This window comes from Carcharodon carcharias, chromosome 13, assembly GCF_017639515.1.
Source record: "Carcharodon carcharias isolate sCarCar2 chromosome 13, sCarCar2.pri, whole genome shotgun sequence".
NCBI classification, from domain to species: domain Eukaryota; kingdom Metazoa; phylum Chordata; class Chondrichthyes; order Lamniformes; family Lamnidae; genus Carcharodon; species Carcharodon carcharias.
This window is the reverse complement of record NC_054479.1, coordinates 103,148,608-103,168,688: the sequence shown is the minus strand read 5'-3', so window position 1 is coordinate 103,168,688 and position 20,081 is coordinate 103,148,608. Positions and strand designations below refer to the sequence as shown.

Sequence of the window (20,081 nt, the reverse complement as noted above, 5' to 3'; positions counted from 1 at the left end):
AGGCTTGAATGGAGCATGGGCTGGTTCAGCCGAATGGCCTGTTCCTAGGGTCATTCGGACTCGAAATGTTAACTGTTCCTCTCCGCAGATGCTGCCAGACCTGCTGAGTTTTTCCAGGTATTTTTGTTTTTGTTTTGGCCTGTTCCTAGTGCCGTATATCCTACGTGTGTGTGTGAGTGTCAACTAACAAATCCCTGATTCTTGTCGCCTGTAGATTCCGGAACCTTAAAGCGCTCATTTGAACAATGGGGAATGACAGAGGACGGACAAGGAGACGGCTGCTGATTGGTTGGGTGGAAGAAGGCGCTGATGATTGGTTGAGCAGGGGAGCCTGCGCCTGCTGATTGGTTTGGCGGAGAAAAGCGGCTACTGATTGGATGAAGGCAGGTGGCTCCTTATCGGTTGGGCGGTGGAAGGCGGCTACTGATTGGTTGTTCGGTTCAAGGTGAGTACTGATTGGTTAGTAGGCGGAAAGTAGTGATGATTGGTTAGGCGGTAGAAGGCGGCTGCTGATTAGTTTGGCGGGGAAAGTGGCCGATGATTGGTTGGGCGGTAGATGGCGGCTGCTGATTGGTTGAACGGACGAAGGCGGCTGTGATGGAGACTCTGGTGCTGGATAATGGCGCGAGCATGGCGAAGATTGGCTTCAGCGACAAGCGAGTGTGGTAAGAAAGAGAGAGGCCGGCTCTGGCTTTCCCTCTGCCTTAAGGTCGATCCGACATGATTTTATCTTCTCCCTTTTCCTCTTGTAGCGTTTTACCCAACTGCCAGTTCCGGTCCAGGACTGCTCGTCTCAAAACCTTCACCTCCAACCAGATCGATGAGATCAAGGATCCCTCCGGCTTGTACTACATCCTCCCCTTCCAGAAGGTGGGTGCAATGGGATGTTACTGTGTAAACCTAGGGTCAATCCTCAAATAAAAGCAGAACATTCAGAAGAAGAGTCATATTGGACTGGAAACATTAACTGACCCTCTCCACAGATGCTGCCAGACCTGCTGAGCATTTCCAGCACCTTCTGTTTTTATTTCAGATTTCTCGTATCTGCAGTATTTTGTTTTGATTCTGTTGGAGTCAGTCCTGCTCCAGTTTGGTGTTCCTGTGTGCACAATGAGGATAAACCTGGAGTGCTTTGGGTATTGCAACCTGAAGGGAGTGAGATCCACATCTTCAGGAATTGCTGCTCTTGGATGGATTCGGGTGGAGCTCTGGTACCAGTAACCTGGACAGAATAACTTTTGTCCAGATATTGGAAATGTATTGCAGTGCCAAAATTTAGACATGTTAATCTCATTTAACCACTTTTACTATTTAATTCCCAAATGCCTCATTACAAATGGGGGCTGGTTAGCTCAGATGTCCAGATGACCTGTTCTGGCTGAGGTGGACTTAGGAACTGCCTCCTCACCTACCCCTGAGAGTGGAAGGCAATGGCAAAGCACCACTGACAAAAAATGGCTCAGGTTGAAGCATTAGCAGACAATGAGCCAAGGACCTGCCTACAGGCAGAATACATATGAATGAATACCCAATACCAGCTGTTGGTCCCTTTCTCATTTATTATTATATATCATATATAGCACACTGGCTATTCAACTAGCCAGATTGTGCTCCCCTCAAACCTCCTCCCATCCTTCTTCGTTTAACTCTATCGCATAATCCTCTTTTCACTTCTCCTTCATGTCTTTATCCAGGTTCTCCATAAAGGCATTTATTCTATTTGCCTCAACTATACCCCTTGGTGATGAGTTCTGCATTCTTAGCGCACTGGCTAAGGAGGTTTCTTCAAAATTCTCTTTGATTTCTTGGTGGCTGTCTTATATTGATGGACTCTATTTTTGCTCTTTTCCGCAGTGAAAACATTCTGTAAGAAATAGGAACAGGAGTAGGCCATTCAGCCCCTCAAACCTGCTCTGCCATTCAGTATGATCCTGGCTGATCTGCTTGTGTCCTCAACTCCAATTTCCTGCCTGCCTCCATAACCCATGACTCCATTGTTTCTTTCTTGTTCGGTCTGGGATATAGACAATGACCCAGCCTCCACTGCTGTCTGGTGTAAAGGATTCCAAAGAATAACAACCCTCTGAGAGAAGAAATTTCTCCTCTGTCTTAAATGGATGACATCTTATTCTGAAACTGTGCGTCCCAGTTGTGGATCCCCCTACAAGGGGAAACATTGTCTTAGCATCTACCCTTTTAGAATCATGTATGTTTCAATAAGATCACTTCTCATTCTTCTAAACTCCAGTAGGCCCCACCTGCTCAACCTTTGCCCCATAAGACAACTACTTCATTCCAGGAATCAACATAATGAATCTTCTCTGGATTGCCTCCAATGCAAGTATATCCCTTCTTAAACAAGGAGACCAAAACTGTACGCAGTTCTCCAGGTGTGGTCTCACTAACAGCCTGTACAGCTGTGGCAAGACTTCCTTACTTTTATACTCTATACCCCTTGCAATAAAGGCCAACATTCCATTTGCCTTCCTAAGTACTTGCTGTACTTGCATGATGACATATTGTGATTCATATACGAGGACACCCAAGTCCCTCTGCACTGCAGAGTTCTGTTGTGCCTCTCCATTTAATTAATATTTTGCTTTTTTGTTCTGCCTACTAAAGTAGATAACTTCACATTTTCCCATGTACCCCATAGCCACATTTTTGCCCACTCACTTAACCTACCTGTATCCTTTTGCAGACTGTGTCCTCCTTGCAACTTGCTAACCTACCTATCTTTGTATTATCAGCAATACACTACAATACACTCTGCCCTTCATCCAAATCACTATAGATTGTAAATCATTGAGGTCCCAGCACTGATACTTGTGGTTCTCCACTGGTCACAATTTGCCAACCTGACCATAATACCACCTGACTTTTTTATATTTATGTGCCTGTGAAATATTTTACCATTTTTTATTTCATAGCTCTTCTTTGTTTTTATGACATTTTTCCTAATTGCTCCATATTTTCCTTTGTTAGGATCTCTTTCACTGTCCATGTGCTTATTGTATGCTGCTTTGCTTACCATCAATTATATTCTTATTGGTGTTTCAGTGATGGGAATGCTAGCATAATGGTAATGTTGAATGACTAGTAATCCGGAAGCCTGAGCTAATACTCCAGAGATGGAGTTCAAATCCCACCACGGTAGTTGGTGAAAATTAATTAATTAATTTGGAATAAAAAGCTGCTTTCAGTAGTATTATCATTAGGCTACTGAAATGTCCTAAAAACTGATCTGGTCTGCCCTACATATAGAAGTGGAAAGCGAGCCATTAGGAAAACTGTGCCACTGATCAGCATTTCCAAATGGAAATTGAACATTTAGCTCTATCAGGCATTTACATTATAGAACTGTCTCTCGGGTGGTGATAATATGTCAACACACCTTTTGGAGGCAGAGAATAACTTCCAAGTTTTATGGTATTTTTCAAACACAGGAAGAAATGAGTGCTTTCCAGTTCGAAGAAGCAATATGTAATACGTTGCTGGAAGGGCTTGGTATTGTGGAGTGAATTTGGGGTACCAAAAGGTGTGGTCAAAAAGAAAAGGTTTAAACATGCTGCAAACATTTGGAAGGTGATCATTTAGGTTCTCAATTAACTTTGTTACATATGCAGTGATGAGGCTCATGCAGAGTTCAACTTATACAACAAAGTTTTGGACGAAGAGTCATATTGGACTCAAGATGTTAATTCTGTTTCTCTCTCCACAGACGCTGCCAGACATGTTGAATTTTTCCAGCACTTTCTATTTTTATTTCAGGTCTCCAGCATCTGCAGTGTTTTACTTTTATTGCAGAGTTCAATTTGTTGACTGCTATTTTAATGTGTTCCATGTGAGCTCTCCAATGGCTGAGTAGAAATACTGCACTGTGTAGAGGTAACTCATATAAGGAAAATTTGATTCCCAGGCTGTGCTGAGCTGATTAATTTCAGCTGGAAGTTGCTAGGATGCTACAGTTGGACTCAGTGTTCTGAGGTGCGGGAGGGGAAGAAGCAATCAAGGGTAACACTTGTGATAGCTGTTGTGACTGCTGTTGGAATGTGCCCATGATGACATTAGGGAAGGATAGAATAAGGCTTGGGACTGATTCCTTTATTTGTTGCGTAGTTTCTTAATCTGGATCCACGTGGAGAATGGCCATTGGGCAAGATTATCAGAGGGCTACTAGTGCACATGGAATGGTAACCCAACATTAGCCAGTGATTTTGTGAAGAATGAGAAAATAGAGAAAATTGAATAAAAATATGTATGTAAAATTGCTTTTAAGAAGAAGAAAGAATATACTTTTACAGATCTGGGTAGTTGAAAATGATTTTTCACAATGAGAGATGAAAATATATCCCTTTCCTTCTATGTTTACATCCTCAACATTGTGACCAGCTTTTAAAATAGTGTAATTTCCAATTCGCTGTAGGCAAGATCTTTTGTGAATTGTTGAGCTGGAAAATTCAGCATAAATATTGGTGCGTGTAAAATTAAGTCTAGAATTATATTTTTGTTGATGTTCATTTGCTACAGCTACACCATAGTTATAGATAATGCCTTTGATTCAAGAAGCAAGTTTTATGGTTTTGACAATTAATATTTCTAATATAGCAGAGATGATAAATAATTCTGAATGTGTCATTGGAAGGTACTTGTTATCACGAGAACCAATAGATAAAAATCTGTCCTAATTCTACGCATCTTAAATTAGTTTATAGTGAAGGTGACTTTCAAAATTTTAGTTAAAAAAATGTCAGATATGATAGGTCTATTTCAGTTTTGATTTTTTTCCTGTTGATACATAAAATACATGTATTGAATTTATTATATATACAAATTATGCAGTCAAAGATACTTAGCCATTTTCTAAGCATTTGGTTTAGAAATGCTGAATTTTCAACTCTCGGCTCACAAGTTTTATTTTAGGCAAACTTTTTCATAAAAATTTCAGGGCAAAAAAGATTGCCGATCCCTGAACTTAGACTGAACCATAAGTATCTCAAATAATTTTGTGTAATTGTTGTAAAATAATGGTTAGAAAATTGTAACGGATTGCAAAAGGGAAAGAAAGAAAAATATTTTTAAAATTTGATTGTGGGATGTTGGTGCTGCAGGCTAGGTCAGTATTAATTGCCCATCCCTAATTACTTTTGAGAAGTTGGTGGTGAGCTGCTCTCTTGACCCTTCTTGAAAGTTTGTGGAATAAATATGGTTTATAGATGCCCTGAAATGGCTGGCTTCAACTGTCTAGATGTTAATTCAAAATCATTGCTTGATGTGATCGTGCTGTCGGTAGTGATAACCTCGTTGGTATTATTATGCAGAAAAAAGCAGGTGGAAAAGATTAGCGGAAGGATTGAGAACTGGAGGACACAGATTTAAGGTGGCTGGTAAAAAAAAAACAAAAAGTGACATGAAAACCCTTTTTTTACACAGGTTGTTATGATCTGGAATACGATGCTTGAAAGAATGGTGATTCAGTCATGGTTTTCACAAGGAATTATAAATAACTGATGAGGAACAATTTACAGGGCTACGGAGAAAGTAGGGGAGGGGGCAGTGGGGCTAGCTAATTTGCTTTTGCAGAGAGCAAACATGAGCTCAAAGGCTGAAGAGTCTCCTTTCGTGCTTATAACTGCTTTATAATTCTATGTTTAATCAATGTCAATTTACTTCATTTTCTTTATTGTGCCTTCATCCTGGGTAAAATTCAAGTTTCACCTATTTTACTGACCATGTTGGGTTGGATTAAACTTTCGGTATGAAAAGACTTCCTTTGATTTCCTGGGAAGTGTTGAGAAATGCTGTTATCTTTTGTCTCTGAATGCACCATTTAAGTTTTATTATGTACCATTTCTCACTTTAGGGGTACTTGGTAAACTGGGATGTTCAGAGGCAAGTATGGGATCACTTGTTTGGAAAAGAAATGTACAAGGTAAGTGCTGTATGATCATTTGCATGTTGTGGTGATTCTTACTTTGTGAACCCATGCTTTTGATTCTTGCATTCTACTATCTCACAAGTAACAAAGTCAACACCAGTGTGCTCTAGAGGCACCTCGGGTCCCATTCTCCACAGAAAATCTCTTGTTGGCTACATTCTTGATTTCTGTTGTTTTACTCAATGGTTGCTCGTGTGTCAAGAATAAGAACCATCAACATATTCCTTCAGATATTTGGGTACTATCCCTCAAAATACCATGCATGGTCCTGCAGGAACATCAATAACTTGCACTTATATAATGTTTTTAACATGTTCTAAGGTGTTTCATAGCCTCGTCAAACAAAATATGACACCAATCCAAAAACAACATTTGAACTGGGGGACTTAAAACTTGTTTAGTGGTAGCTTTTAAGGAGTTTCTTATATGTGAAGGGGCAGAGAACTTTAGGGAGTGAGTTCCAGATTTTAGGTCTTATATGGTTGAAAGTATGGCCATCAATGGTAGTGTGAAGTGAATCGGGGATGCACAAGGGACCAAAGTTTGTGTTCAGGGTTGTACAGCTGGAGGAAGTTAGAGATAGGAAGGGTAGGAAAAGAGTGACTTGAAGATATGGATAAGAATTTTAAAATGCTGCAGAGAGGTTACGAGCAATGGGGGTGGGGGTGGGGAGGGGTGTTGGGGTGGGGAACCACAGACACACAGAATATAATTTGTGACATAGACTATGGTCGTTTCAGTACTTTGGCAGGGCCAGAACCTTGGAGAGTTCAAATTTGGAGTTGAAAGAAAAATGGGCATAGGTTTGAGAGGAAATCAAATGTTCAAGGACTTTGGAGTGGAAAGAGAGGCTGGAGATGGGGTGGCAGTTTGCATGAATGTTTTTTGAGGAGCAGTATGGTAATGGTAGATTTGAAGGAGAGGGAGATGGTACTTGAGAAGAATGTGGTTTACAATATCAGCTAGCATGAAGATGGGAAGGCAAATTGGATGGTCAGCAGCTTACTGGTCAAGACAGCAGAAGATGTATCCCATTGACAAGATGAGCTTGGAGAACGATTGAGGGGGTGAAAACTAGCAATAGGTGACTACTTACACATTTGAGTGGCAAGGTTAACTCATTCTGGTTCCTGGACAACAGACTAGCACAAGACTCTGTACTTGCACCAGTGCCCTTTCAATATCTACACAAGGCACCAACAACTGTGTGTAGAGTTACATATGCAGATAATCTTGTCCTGGCAACACAAGCAGCCACAACAATATCAACTCCACCTTTTAACAAACTCCATGGAAGCTAGAAGCCAGACCCCCACAAAAACTAAGTCACTCCATTCGAAGTTGATAACAGGAACACCAAAGTGCATCCTGAAAGTGACCACCTGTGGTAATATTGTTCAACATGACCTTGCTGCTACCTAACTCTGAGTGAAGGTGGTCTACATATTAACCTTCCACAACCACCTCAATAAAGTAACCACCAAGGCAAAGGTAAGGGTGAACTTGGTCTGGAAACTGGCAAGCACAGGCTGGGGAGCATTAGTGTCTCGGATGCTAGCAATAGCCCTCCTGTACTCCATAACAGTTCTGTGCACCAGTATGGGCTGAAGTAGTTTTATTTGACTTGTTGATGTCCAACTGCACACCGCAATTCAGTGCATTACTGGAACCCTCCAGTCTACCCCACCACTGTGGCTGCCATGCTGCTGCATATTGCTCCTCCATCCATTCACCGTGATGCTCTAAGCCTCTGGGAAGCCTATCAAAAAGCAGGGTAAATTAGTAATATCATAATAAAAGATCTGCTGGGAAATAGTGATCATGATGTAATTGAATTCCATGTTAAGTTTGAAAATGACATACTCCAGTCCCAAATAAAAATCTTCAATTTAAACAAAGTCGATTACTTAGACATGAGAGGAGAACTAGCCAAGGTTGATGGGGTAAATAGACTAAAAGATGTGGCAGTAAATAAATAGTGGGAAACATTTAAAGAAACAATTCAAAGTATTCAACAAAAATACGTTCCATCAATAAAAAAAATTCAGCAATAAAGACCCATTATGGCTCATTCAGGATGGTTAGGATAGGTTTAGAGGGGATGTGAGGAAGAATTTTTTCACCCAGAGGGCAGTGGGAATCTGGAACTCGCTGCCTGAAAGGATGGTTGAGGCAGAAACCCTCATAACAATTAAGTATTTGGATGTGCACTTGCGATGCCATGGCATACAAGGCTATGGGCCTAGTGCTGGAAAATGGGATTAAAATAGTTAGGTACTTGTTTGACTGGTGCAGACTCGATGGGGCGAAGGGCCTTTTTCTTTGCTGTGGACCCCTATGACTACGTTTAGCAAAACAATTGTCCCATCCATGAGGACTTCAACAATATCCCTCAACATCATTTGAAACTGCTCAAGCCCTTTTGAACCCACACACTTAACCCCTGATGAAGCGACTTCAACCCTGATGAAGTTTCTCTTGGAATTCAATCTGCTGAAGTGATCATTTGTTTCTTTGGGGGGATGGGGCATGGTGGGGAACGATGTGAATGCTGATCCATTCCCCTCTGGATTCTTGTCCTTGCAAACATCACTCCCCTACACATCTGCTGAGAACTGGTTGAAACCATCTGTGCTATGCCTCACTTACCACCCCATGATGACCTGTTCAACTCACCTACTTGCCCGCCTTGGCACTCTATATGGAGCAACTTTCCTGTGCAAGATCTACCAGCAGACATCCATTGGATCAAGGAATAAGAAACAGGGAAAGTTTGTTTTAACACTTGTTCATGGGATGTGGGTGTTGCTGGCTAGGTCAGCATTTATTGCACAACCCTAATTGCCCTTGAGAAGCTGGTGAGCTGCTGCCTTGAACCACTGCAGCCTGTGTGGTGAAGGTACACTTAAGGTGCTATTTGGAAAGATTTTGAACCAGCTACAGTGAAGGAATGGTGATATATTTCCAAGTCAGGATGGTGAGTGGCTTGGAGGGGAACTTCCAGGTGGTGGTATTCCCATCTATCTGCTGCCCTTGTCCTTCTAGATGGTAGTGGTCATGGGTTGGAAAGTGCTATCTAAGGAGCCTTCGTGCGTTCCTGCAGTGCATCTTTTAGATGGTACACACTGCTGCCACTGTGCATCAGTGGTGGAGGGAGTGAATGTTTGTAGGTAGGGTGCCAGTCAAACAGGCTGTTTTGTCCTGGATTGTATTGAGCTTTGTGAGTGTTGTTTGAAGCTGCACTCATTCAGGTATGTGGAGAGTATTCCATCATATCCCTGACTTGTGCCGTGTAGATGGTGGACAGGATTTGGGGGGGGCGGGTGTCAGGAGGTGAGTTATTCACTGCAAATTCCTAGCCTCTGACTTGCTTTTGTAGCCACAGTATTTATATGGCTAGTCCAGTTCAGTTTCTGTTCAATGATAACCCCCCCCAGGATGTTGACGGTGGGGGACTCAGCAATGGTAATGCTATTGAATTTCAAGGGGTGATGGTTAGATTCTGTCTTGTTGGAGATGGTCATTGCCTGGCACTTGTGTGGCGTGAATGTTACTTGCCATTTGTCAGCCCAAGCCTGGATATTGTCCAGGTTTCGCTCCATCGTGCATGGTACTGAACATTGACGATTGCACAGCGAACACTCCCACTTCTGACCTTATGACAGGAAGATGATTGATGAAGCAGCTGAAGGTGGTTGAGCCTAGGATACTACCTTGAGAAACTCTTGCAGTCATGTCCTGGAACTTAGATAATTGATCTCCAACCACAACCATCTTCCTTTGTGCTCCAAGCAACAACGAGGTTTCCTCCTGATTCCCTAACAAGTTCATTGTGACAAACCCCAGCTGTTAAATAAAAGCAAAATACCGTGGATGCTGAAAATCTGAAATAAAAACAGAAAATGCTGGAAAAACTCAGCAGGTCTGGCAGCATCTGTGGAGAGAGAAACAGAGTTAATGTTTCGAATCCATGTGACTTCTTCAGGTTTTGAACTACCATGGTGAGAGTGGCCATTGCTAAACAGGTTCCAGATAGTCCAAGGCTCCTGTGCAGCCAACCCGCACTACTGGAGCCTCAGTGCAAACCCCTTATACACTTGTGGAGAGACGCAAGCAATTGCTGCTCATTACCAAGGAATGTCTCCTTTACAGACTAAGTGGTAGACTAATCACCTCACAACGCGGCAAAAGAGGAGGCCATTGCTCAGCTTCAGGATTTGCACTCGCTAAATAAATAACCCTGATGAAGCTTGGAAAATCAAAATTGAGTTCACAAAAAATCATTAAAAACCTCATGACAGATCCAAAGTAGAAGCCTTCGATCTTCTGCAAAGTTCATGGGCACCCCTAAACTGCATTAGCACAAACCATGGCAAATGTGGATACTTGATGTGCAAATGGAAAATTAAAAATTCTCTCCTGAGTTTATCTGTGGTCACCTAGAACCGACCCTGGAACTTCTAACGACTCAATCCCCGATTCGGAAATATGAAAGAGGCATCTCAGAAGTATACTTTGCTGCTCCTGATGTAATTACATTCAGATTATTAAGATAGATAACGTTAAAGTTCCCTTACATCTACATCAGCCATTAGAAGGAGGCTACCTGATCAGTGATTTAAAATCTATATCTGATTGCTAATAATAAATACTTGTAGAAGCACACAAAACCCAGAACGAATGCCTGGACTAATTTTTTTTAAATTCATCTTCCACTCCATTACACGTATGAGTTGGCAACCAAATATCGTGATACTTTTTTTAAATTCATGCATGGGATGTGAGCATTACTGGCTAGGCCAGCATTTAGTTGCCCACCCTTACTTGCCCTTGAGAAGGTGGTGGTGGTGAGCTGCTGCCTTGAACCCGCTGCAATGCATGTGGCGGAGGTACACTCTGTTGTTAGGGAGGGAGTTCCAGGATTTTGACCCAGTGACAATGAAAGAACAGTGATATATTTCCAAGTCAGGATGGTGTGTGGCTTGGAGGGGAACCTACAGGTGGTGGTGTTCCCATACATCTGCTGCCCTTGTCCTTCTAGGTGATAGCGGTCGTGACTTTGGGTGGTGCTGTCTAACGAGCCTTGGTGAGTTCCTGCAGTGCATCTTGTAGCTGATACACACTGCTGCCACCGTGCATTGGTGGTGGAGAGAGTGAATGTTTATGGATGAGGTGCAAACCAGCGGGCTGCTTTGTCCTGGATGGTGTCAAGCTTCTTGAATGTTGGAGCTGCACTCATCCGAGGATCGTCACCTTGCCTGGTGGAGAGGCTTGTATGTCCCAATGAACCCGAGAGCAATGCTGCCTAGAGCTCGTACTCTTGTTAGGGTCTGCCATGGCCATAAGGTCGAGGGGGATGTTCCAGACAAAGAACAATCCAAGAAGCCCTTAATGGCAGAGGGAAGTGGAGGAGAGTTGCGGCCCCAACAATGCAAAGGTGGAAGAAGGCTGCGATGGAGAATTTGCCACAGTCTTCATGATCTGCCATACCACTGAGCCCGGCCACCAACTGCCAGGACTGTGTGGACCCTACTGCGCACCGGGGGTCCCCATACTAAACCATATGCAGGCTTTTGTCAGGCGAAAAGCTCTGTGGCCATGGAAGATTGGCAACAGGGACAGTTTTGTGATATCTGGAGGCCCCCCAGCCAAGATTCTGCACACAGCAGATGTGTGGCGGTCACTGGGCACCTGTGTCAGGACGGGGGTGCCTTTTTGCAGCTGCATTTTTGACTGAGCAGTCCTCTTCAGGATACCCTCTGCTCACCCTGAACAGGGAGGGGGCTAGAAAAGGAGCCGCAAAAATAGGTTGTCCCAAGTTGTCCCATTTCTCCTGGCTGGGAAACAGCCCTGGCGGAATCACCGTCTCTGCAGTCAAAACAAGAAAAAAACTAAACTTCACTTCTTGACAACCCAAAGAGTGATCACCCAGAAAGATGAATGACATTGTGGGTCGGGAACTAACGAGGCACAGCATCGACATCGCTGCTCTTGGCAAAACCCGGCTTGCTGGGCAGGGGCAGCTGAGAGAGGCCAGCGGAGGGTACACCTTCTGGAAAGGGAAGTCAAACCGTGACCACTGCATCCACGGAGTCTGTTTTGCCTTGAGAATAGCTGCCATGTTTTTCGAACTCCCCTTGGGAGTCAATGAGAGGCTGATGATCCTACACCTGCATCTCAGTTGTAACTATGTGCCACTGTCATCAGCGCTTACAGCCCAAAGTTGCGAAGTGGGAATGAGGTTCTGATCCAATCTCAATGGCCTCCTTGCTTCCATCCTCAGGAACAACAGGGTCATCTTCCTAAGTGACTTTAACATCTGAATTGGGCATGACCATGAAGTCTGGAGTGGAACTATCGGCAAGATTGGCGTGGAGAAGGTCAGTGCCAGTGGCATCCTACTGTTGACCAAGAGCGCCCAATACTGTCTGATTGTGACAAACATAGTCTTCCACCAGAAGAACCAGCTCAAGACCTCCTGGATCACCTCATTGCCCGAGTCAAAGACCTGACGGATGTGCTTGTCACGAGGGCCATGAAAGGTTCTGAATATTGCTGGATGGACCATTGACTTCTGCACTTGAAGATGAACAACCTGCCTGGTGCCAAGACACCAGAGGACCCAAAGATCTGCCCAGAGAAAGCTGAATGTTGCAGCATTAAAGGATCTGGATTGCGGGAAGAGTTCCAGGTCCAGTTGCACTGTGCAATTGGAGCAAGTGCCCACCACTGATGCCATTTCCATCCAGGCACACTGGGAGCAACTCAAGTCCCCTGTCCCACACACCTGTGCACAGACTATTATTGGGTTTGCGCAATGACTGAACTAGGACTGGTTCGATGCCAGTGATGCCATGATTCATGATCTCCTTGAGTGGCAGTGAGTCGCATTCATTGCCTGGCAAAGTCACCCACGTATCTGGTGAATGACAACAGCGCACCATCAACTGAAGGCTATGGTCCAGCAACGCATTTGAGACATGAAGAACAACTGGTGGGTGGAGAAGGCACACAAGATTCAGGCCTATGCTGACCACGAAATGCACAATTTCTTCCAGGCTACCAAGATGACCTATGGACCCCGCTTCACTGGACACAACCTTCTCCAATCACAGGACTGCTCCCAGCTCCTCAAGGATGACGATGCCATCCGTCAACATTGGAAGGAGCACTTCAAACTGCTCCTCAATTAGGACTCCACCATATTGGAGGAAATCCTCCAAGCTGTCCCGCAACACCCTGTGGAGGATTCCCTCAGCAACCACCAACCATCGATGAGCTTAAGCGGGCTATCCAACAGATGAAAACCAACAAAGCTTGAGGGCCAGACGGTATACCCACAGAAGCCTACCATGCTGGCAGCTATCAGCTCACATCATGACTCCGCCAGTTCGCCCTCCACCTTTGGGATGATGAGGACATACAACACGACCGTTGTTACTATCCACAAGAATGGGAACAAATCTGATTGTGAAAACTACTGGGGGATTTTCCTCCTGTCCATTGTGGGTAAGATCCTGCCCCCCCCCACCAATCCTCCTGAACCGCCTTCTCCGTCGTTGAAGAGATCCTCCCAGAAACCCAGTGTAGCTTCTGACCATCCTGGGGCGCTGTGGACATGGTCTTTGTGGTTAGATCGATCCAGGAAAAATGTTGGGAGCAAAATCAAGAATTGTTCCTCGCCTTCATTGACCTGACCAAGGTGTTTAATTCTTTAAATCATGAAGCTCTTTGGATCGTCCTCCAATGCTTTGGTTGCCAGTTGAAGTTTGTCACCATCCTGAAACTCCTGCATGACAACATGACTGCCACTACAGCAACTCTTTTAAATTTTCACTTTCTAGATATTTTTCTGTAACATCTTTGATTAAGAATTCCATTATTTTTCCTACCACTGATTTTAAGCTATTGATCTATAATTCCCTGCATTTGTTCAACCTCCTTTTTTCTATTGAGGAATTACATATGCTGCCTGCTAGTTCTTGTGACTCTATTGCCCTGTCTAATGATTTTTAAAATGGGTGTATACCTGAATGTTTAATGTGCATAGATGCTAGACCAGGAGCTTTTGTCTCTCTAGGTTTGCTTAATTTATCAGTTATCTTCCCCCCTGCCCCATTTCCCTGACTTGCTATTTTTCAGTTTTATATCCTTTTTGATGTCTTCTTTACAAGTCATGCCCACCATATTAATTTTGCTGATAAAGATTGAGGAAAGTAATTTCATATTTCTGCCATTTTTGCTGTCATTACTTTTTATTGTTTATTGTGTGTATCCCTTAGTGATGGCTCTATCCCTATTCTGATTTTCCTTTTCTTTCTTTCTATAGACTACTTTTATATTCTTGATAATTTGATTTTGTTGTTTATCTTTTTTAAGACTCCTGTCCTAAAGTTTCATTTTTTTTATCTCGGCTTTGTTGTCAGTGTGCTTAGTGTGTGCCTTTTTCTTAATTTTCAATTTTTGCTTTTTATTCACCCTTCAACTGTTATATCCCTGTGTCCTTTAAGGTCAGTCAGATCACTTAGATCAGTAAATATCTGCATTGATTTGAAATAACAGTACCAGTGATAAACATAAACAGTGACTACACTTCAAAAGTAATTAACTAATATCCTTTAAATGTGAAGGGCACTATATAAATGTAAGTTGTATGTATTGGAGTTTATGGGAGTTTGCAATCTTATGGAAATTTCATTATTGTGCTAGTAGTTAGTGCACCAGCAACATTTTAATTTATGTAGATAATTTCATAATTGAGAAAATGTGTAAAATTATTTTTCACAGCTTTATCCATGTGCTTTATCCTGATTTTTCTATTGTTTTCTTGAACCCTTTAGACCTACAGAAATGACTCTCTTCATGGCCATTGTAGTGCAATAATTGTTTCCCTCTCGCATGCTTCGTACATTTCCAAATATTTAGATGAAAGCTAATTTCCGAGGTACTTCACATGGCATAAAGTTATAATTAATAGAGCTTTGTCCGACTATCTAATTGTTTTAAAACTTCCATGTAGGTGGATTTTCCTGAAACCACTATAATCATCACTGAACCATATTTCAATTTTAACTCTATCCAAGAATCAATGAATGAAATCTTATTTGAAGAATACCAGTTTCAAGCAGTCTACAGGACGAATGGTGAGCATTCATACTTGTTTGTTTTTTCAACAGGGTCTATTATTCTCAGATTTAGTAGATTATTACAATAGGTTATTTGATATACTTTTAAAACTAAGGATTTGCTTTAAATATTTTAAATGTGTTTTTCAGCTGGGACACTAAGTGCTCACAAGTATTTCGAAGAAAATAATTCTGAACTCTGCTGTCTCGTGGTGGATAGCGGTTACTCTTTCACGCATATTGTTCCTTACTGTAAAGGAAAAAAGATGAATGAAGGTATTTGCAGGTAAGTCAGAACAGTAAATCTATATTTATACTTGTAATACTGAGTATCATCATCAAAATTTTAACTATGTCCACTTAAGCAAAGTGAACAAGACCATATTGATTGTAATGTGTGCGGGAGAAGAAAAGGGAGTGTGCACCTGTGCTCTTAGGTTTATTCATATAACCCAAGATGGCTCCAGATTCCTCCTTTGCTCAGTGGATGGGCAGCAAATCATAACACTGGTGAGAAATTGAAACGGAGTCCATCATTTATGGCAGACTACAATCCTTTACTTGGGCCAGGGAGGGTAAGAGCCACGTTGATGATTGACATGCCATTTCTGCCTTATTGATGGAGCTTGCTGGGTCAGGAGGAGGTGTAGAGGGGAAAGATTTAACAACATAATTAATGGAGTAAGATTTTCTACATTTACTATTTCTCTAAAAGCGTAAATGCATTTCCATAAAAATGTTAAACAACTTGGAAGAAATGCTGCTTTATGGCGTCACTAACTTTTATCAACTATGGCTGGGAATCTTTTCACGTTTCCAGCTCACCTGCCCAGCCATAGCCCTATCAGGTAGAATTTGCCTAGCTTGACAAGTAACTATCAGTTCTGTGCATTGGGAAGATGCATGCTTTTAGTAAGTTAAATAAATTCCAGCATTATCCCTTTGTACACTAGAGGTTACTTAGTCTGACATTAGCTAAGACTTGTTTTTACATTATTTTGGGTAAGCGGTGTGAGTACTTGCTGTGATTGTACAAGCATATCTGGCAAATTGAAGTTCCGTTCATGTGAATTTCACTTATTGAGTTCTGGCATGTTTTGGATATCTGGCTGACCAAGGGAAATACAAAATAATTGCTCTGTATTCTTCTCATTTTAGGATTAATGTTGGAGGGAAACTACTTTCTAACCATCTCAAAGAAATAATATCCTACAGGTATGGCTTCCACAGACATTAATGGTTTTGGAAAGGGGTGATGTGTAAGGGTGGCGGAGGTGTGGCATTTCTCCGATTTTGTGTAGGGGATTATGTTTCAATTGGTAGTCACCGGAAAGATTTGAGCACCACAGATTGCCAGCAAAGGATTTGTTTCTTGCAAAAAAAGGTTCCAACAGCTGATTCTATTCAAATAATTAATTGTTTTAATTAACTTTCAGACATGATGGGTCGAATGGCCACCTCCTGCACTGTAACATTTCTGAGATTCTTTCTTTAAAATAGGTTAAACTCCTCCTCCTCCAAAGCAGTTTTAAACTTTAGATAATTTTATGGAGTCTAGTTGTAATATCAATTTGCTAAGCAAATTTATGGAAGTCTGAGTTAATTTTTTTTGAAGAATGCAAAGGTTTTAAAGGAAACAAGATAGTCAATGATCAAATAAAAAACTAAAATTTATTTTTGGTTATTCATAGCATAATAAGCCAAATTGTGAAAGGTTTATTGTGGCTACCTGAGTAGAGGCTTAACGGGTAATTTTGTGTTCAAAGATTTGTGCTAATCTTAAAAAGGGACAATAGGAACGTGAGTCAGTGAAAATGAAAGTGATTTGTAATTCTATAAGTAAACTGATGTAAAATTTCCTGCCATCCTTTGTATGGAAAAGCGGCAAGTTGCAATTTAGTGCGCACTCAATTTACAAACCTACCTTCTGGATTACATGCAACTTGTTGCCCTAATCTTATTCTTAAAATTTAGCACAGTTACTTAGATTAATCATGCTTGGTCTTTTTAAACCATAGCTTGGTTTCAGTCTGTAAGGTGCTTTATTACATAGAGTCTAAGACACAGAAGCTTTTCTATACTGATGTTTATGCGTCTCACGAGCCACTTCCCACTGCTCTTCATCTAGCCCTATCGACATATCCTTCTATTCCTTTCTGCCTCATGTACTTATCTAGCATCTCCTTAAATTGCGCAATTGGGTAGTCAGATTGCTTTTCCCAGTGAATTAAATAAATGCCTTCTGAAAGTTTTTTTGCATACAATTTACTTATTAATTCAAATTTATTCATTTTTTCTGAATGTTTCATGAGGCCCCTTCTAACTTACTGAAGTAACAGCTGATGATGACTTTAGAGGGAGACTCTGTTGGCTTATACAATCTGCCATTCATCACCAATGGCTAATAGTGCGTGAGGCTGTCTGCGCCCAGATTTTCATTAGTTAATGACTAAAGCTAGCTACAAGGAAGTGCTGTATAAAAATGGCCTGGGCTGAGTTTTCGTTCTTGGGAAGAGTTGAATTAAAACGGCTCAAGCTGTGTGATCTGACTGCAGCTGGGAGCTCAGCTTGCCTGAACTTTTTTCAGAAATCTGTAGAAAACATCTAATTTTCCAAAGGAGATGTGATTAGCTGCAATGCTGTTTTTTCTTGAAGCATTCCAAAACATGTCCCTTGAAAGGCTTGTTCTCCAATCTGATGTATCAAAGCAAATTTTTTAAAAAAAGAATCCCTGGGGCATGTGAAATTTGATTTAATTTAAAGCATCAAAAGCAAGGTGAAGCACAAACCCTTCAGTTATTACTGGGAATTTTCTTGTACTAAAAAAAAAATCAAGGAGTTATTTACCGTGTTCTTTGTGCATCTAATTATATTTTAAACACTTGCATTTCAAAATGCAATGTGTACAGTGTCATTAGCACATGCCAAAGGGAAGACTTTTTGGATGAACAGCAAAGGGGAGTCTCTTTAATAAAACACTCTTAATATAATGAATTGTACTCTATATTTAAAGTATTTTAAGTATTTACACAATCACCTATTATATAAAATTTCAATAAACTATACTCAATGTAATCTGCACCAATTCATCAAACAGCTAGCATGTTCTGGAATCATATTTTTCTTTGGAACAGAAACCAAGATGTTCTGCTTCAGTAATATTTCAGAGATATCTGGTAAAGAAGGACAGGTGCAAATAATTAAGAAAGAATGACTTGTTAGATATGGTGTTTTTCATTACCGCATGATGTCCCTAAGTGTTTTAAAGCCAACGAAGTACTCTTGCAGCGTAGTCACTGTTGTACTGTAGGTAACGCAGCAGCCAATTTGCACACACCAAGCTGTAACAAACAGCAGTTTGATAATGACCAAATAAACTGATTTTGAGGTTTTGATTGAGGGACAAATGTTGTATTTGTTGAGAGGAGGCTCCCAAGATATCATGGGAGACTCTTATTAATGGAGACAGAAATAGATGACAAAATTTCTCATTGTCTGTAATGTACCAGCTCAGCCTTCGGCACACTGAGCAAAAGAGTATTTGAAAACCAGGATCTCAAACCTGAGACTAAAGTCATGGTTAACTGGATAGCAGTGATCCCTGCACTCCTATATGCTTTGAGACTTGGACAGCCTATAGCAGGTACTTCAAAGCACTGGAGAAGTACCACCAGCGGTGCCTTCATAAGATCCTCCAAATTCGGTGGTAAGAAAGGAAAGTGTCCTCTCCCAAGCCAAATGCTCAGCATCAAGGTGATAAATCATTCAAAACCAGTTCCGCTGGTCAGGACATGTCGTTTGTATGCTTGACACCAGACTCCCGAAACAATTGTTATTCTTGGAACTTGATTGTGGCAGGAGACTCCCAGGAAGACAGCAGAAATGCTTTAGGGATGTTCTCGGAGCACAAGAGGCCAGAATTAGAGGAGCACAGATATCTTGCAGGGTTGCGTCAACTTCTGTGCTTATAGATGCAAAATATCTGAAATGAGTCACTTGATAGTGACTTTTTCTGAATTGATGCTTGAAACTTGCATGAACTTTGCAATCTGCAACATATCCTCACCAAGCAACAACTATATTCTCATTGACTGGAGACTGTGTTTACTTCACAGGTAGTTTTTCTGGTCTTCACTTTAAAACAGAAGAATACATTATACTTCAAATAATATTGTTATCTTTGTAGAACATGTATCACCTGACTTCTCATGACCAAAGTCATGAGACATGCATGTGATATGTGAATTCAGATTTTTTTTGACTTGCTTATTGCATTTAAAATAAAGAGGAAGCCACTCACCCCCGAGTTGTTTCTCTAGTTTTGGAGAAGAGCCAGGGAATTTTATAGCTTACAACAGAATAATTTATCTCTAGTAGACCTCAAGGTATACAGAGCAACTAATTGGGCACAGGGTGGATTTGTTTAAAGCATTCAGACCATGTGGCCTTGAAGGGACCTGGAGATCTCACAAGTGTACTGTAGCACTGAAATGGTGCTTTGTGTGTTACATGAAACAGCATTTCTCTCCTTGTAAACACAGCAACACCGTAAGAGAGGATCAGATAAATAAAACGTCTTGTGTATATTGCTGCAGTTCTTGTGATTATACTTTACTCTTGAATTATTTAAGGTAAGCAGCACAGTCTCACTTGCACAAACCCGCCCAGCCCTGGCTCCAAAATAGGTGATGCGAAGCTGTTGTCCGTAGACTTGAAGCCACTTGCACAGTGTCTGTGGCTTAATGATGCCTTTTCGCTCACTGCTGCCTTGTGACTGCTGTGCCCCTGCCCACCCCTCCCTTCCTTTTACCCTGATCATACACTGTGCTTCAATCCAAACTTAAAGCCTTTACCTAAGAGATTAAAAGAATTTTGGTAGTAAGTTTGTTGATCTCCCATGACATTACACATGGGAGTGATAATTAGGTGACTGGGAAGAAAGTAGAAATGAAAGTTATTTTAAGATGTGCTAGTTCGTCTCCTATGCTGTGTTTTAGTCAGAGGATTTTTTGTTTTGT

General features: G+C 41.6%; 1 protein-coding gene across 1 annotated transcript in view; it reads left to right on the top strand.

Moving 5' to 3' along the window:
• Positions 1-524: 524 nt before the first annotated feature.
• actr6 (actin related protein 6) overlaps positions 525-20,081 on the top strand; it is a 45,063-nt gene continuing 25,506 nt past the window's right edge. The window contains exons 1-6 of the mRNA XM_041203630.1: positions 525-665; positions 753-870; positions 5,864-5,932; positions 14,958-15,081; positions 15,214-15,349; positions 16,222-16,278. Of these exons, the coding sequence (XP_041059564.1) occupies positions 598-665; positions 753-870; positions 5,864-5,932; positions 14,958-15,081; positions 15,214-15,349; positions 16,222-16,278 (572 nt within the window). The 5' untranslated portion in view covers positions 525-597. The remainder of the gene's footprint in view (positions 666-752; positions 871-5,863; positions 5,933-14,957; positions 15,082-15,213; positions 15,350-16,221; positions 16,279-20,081) is intronic.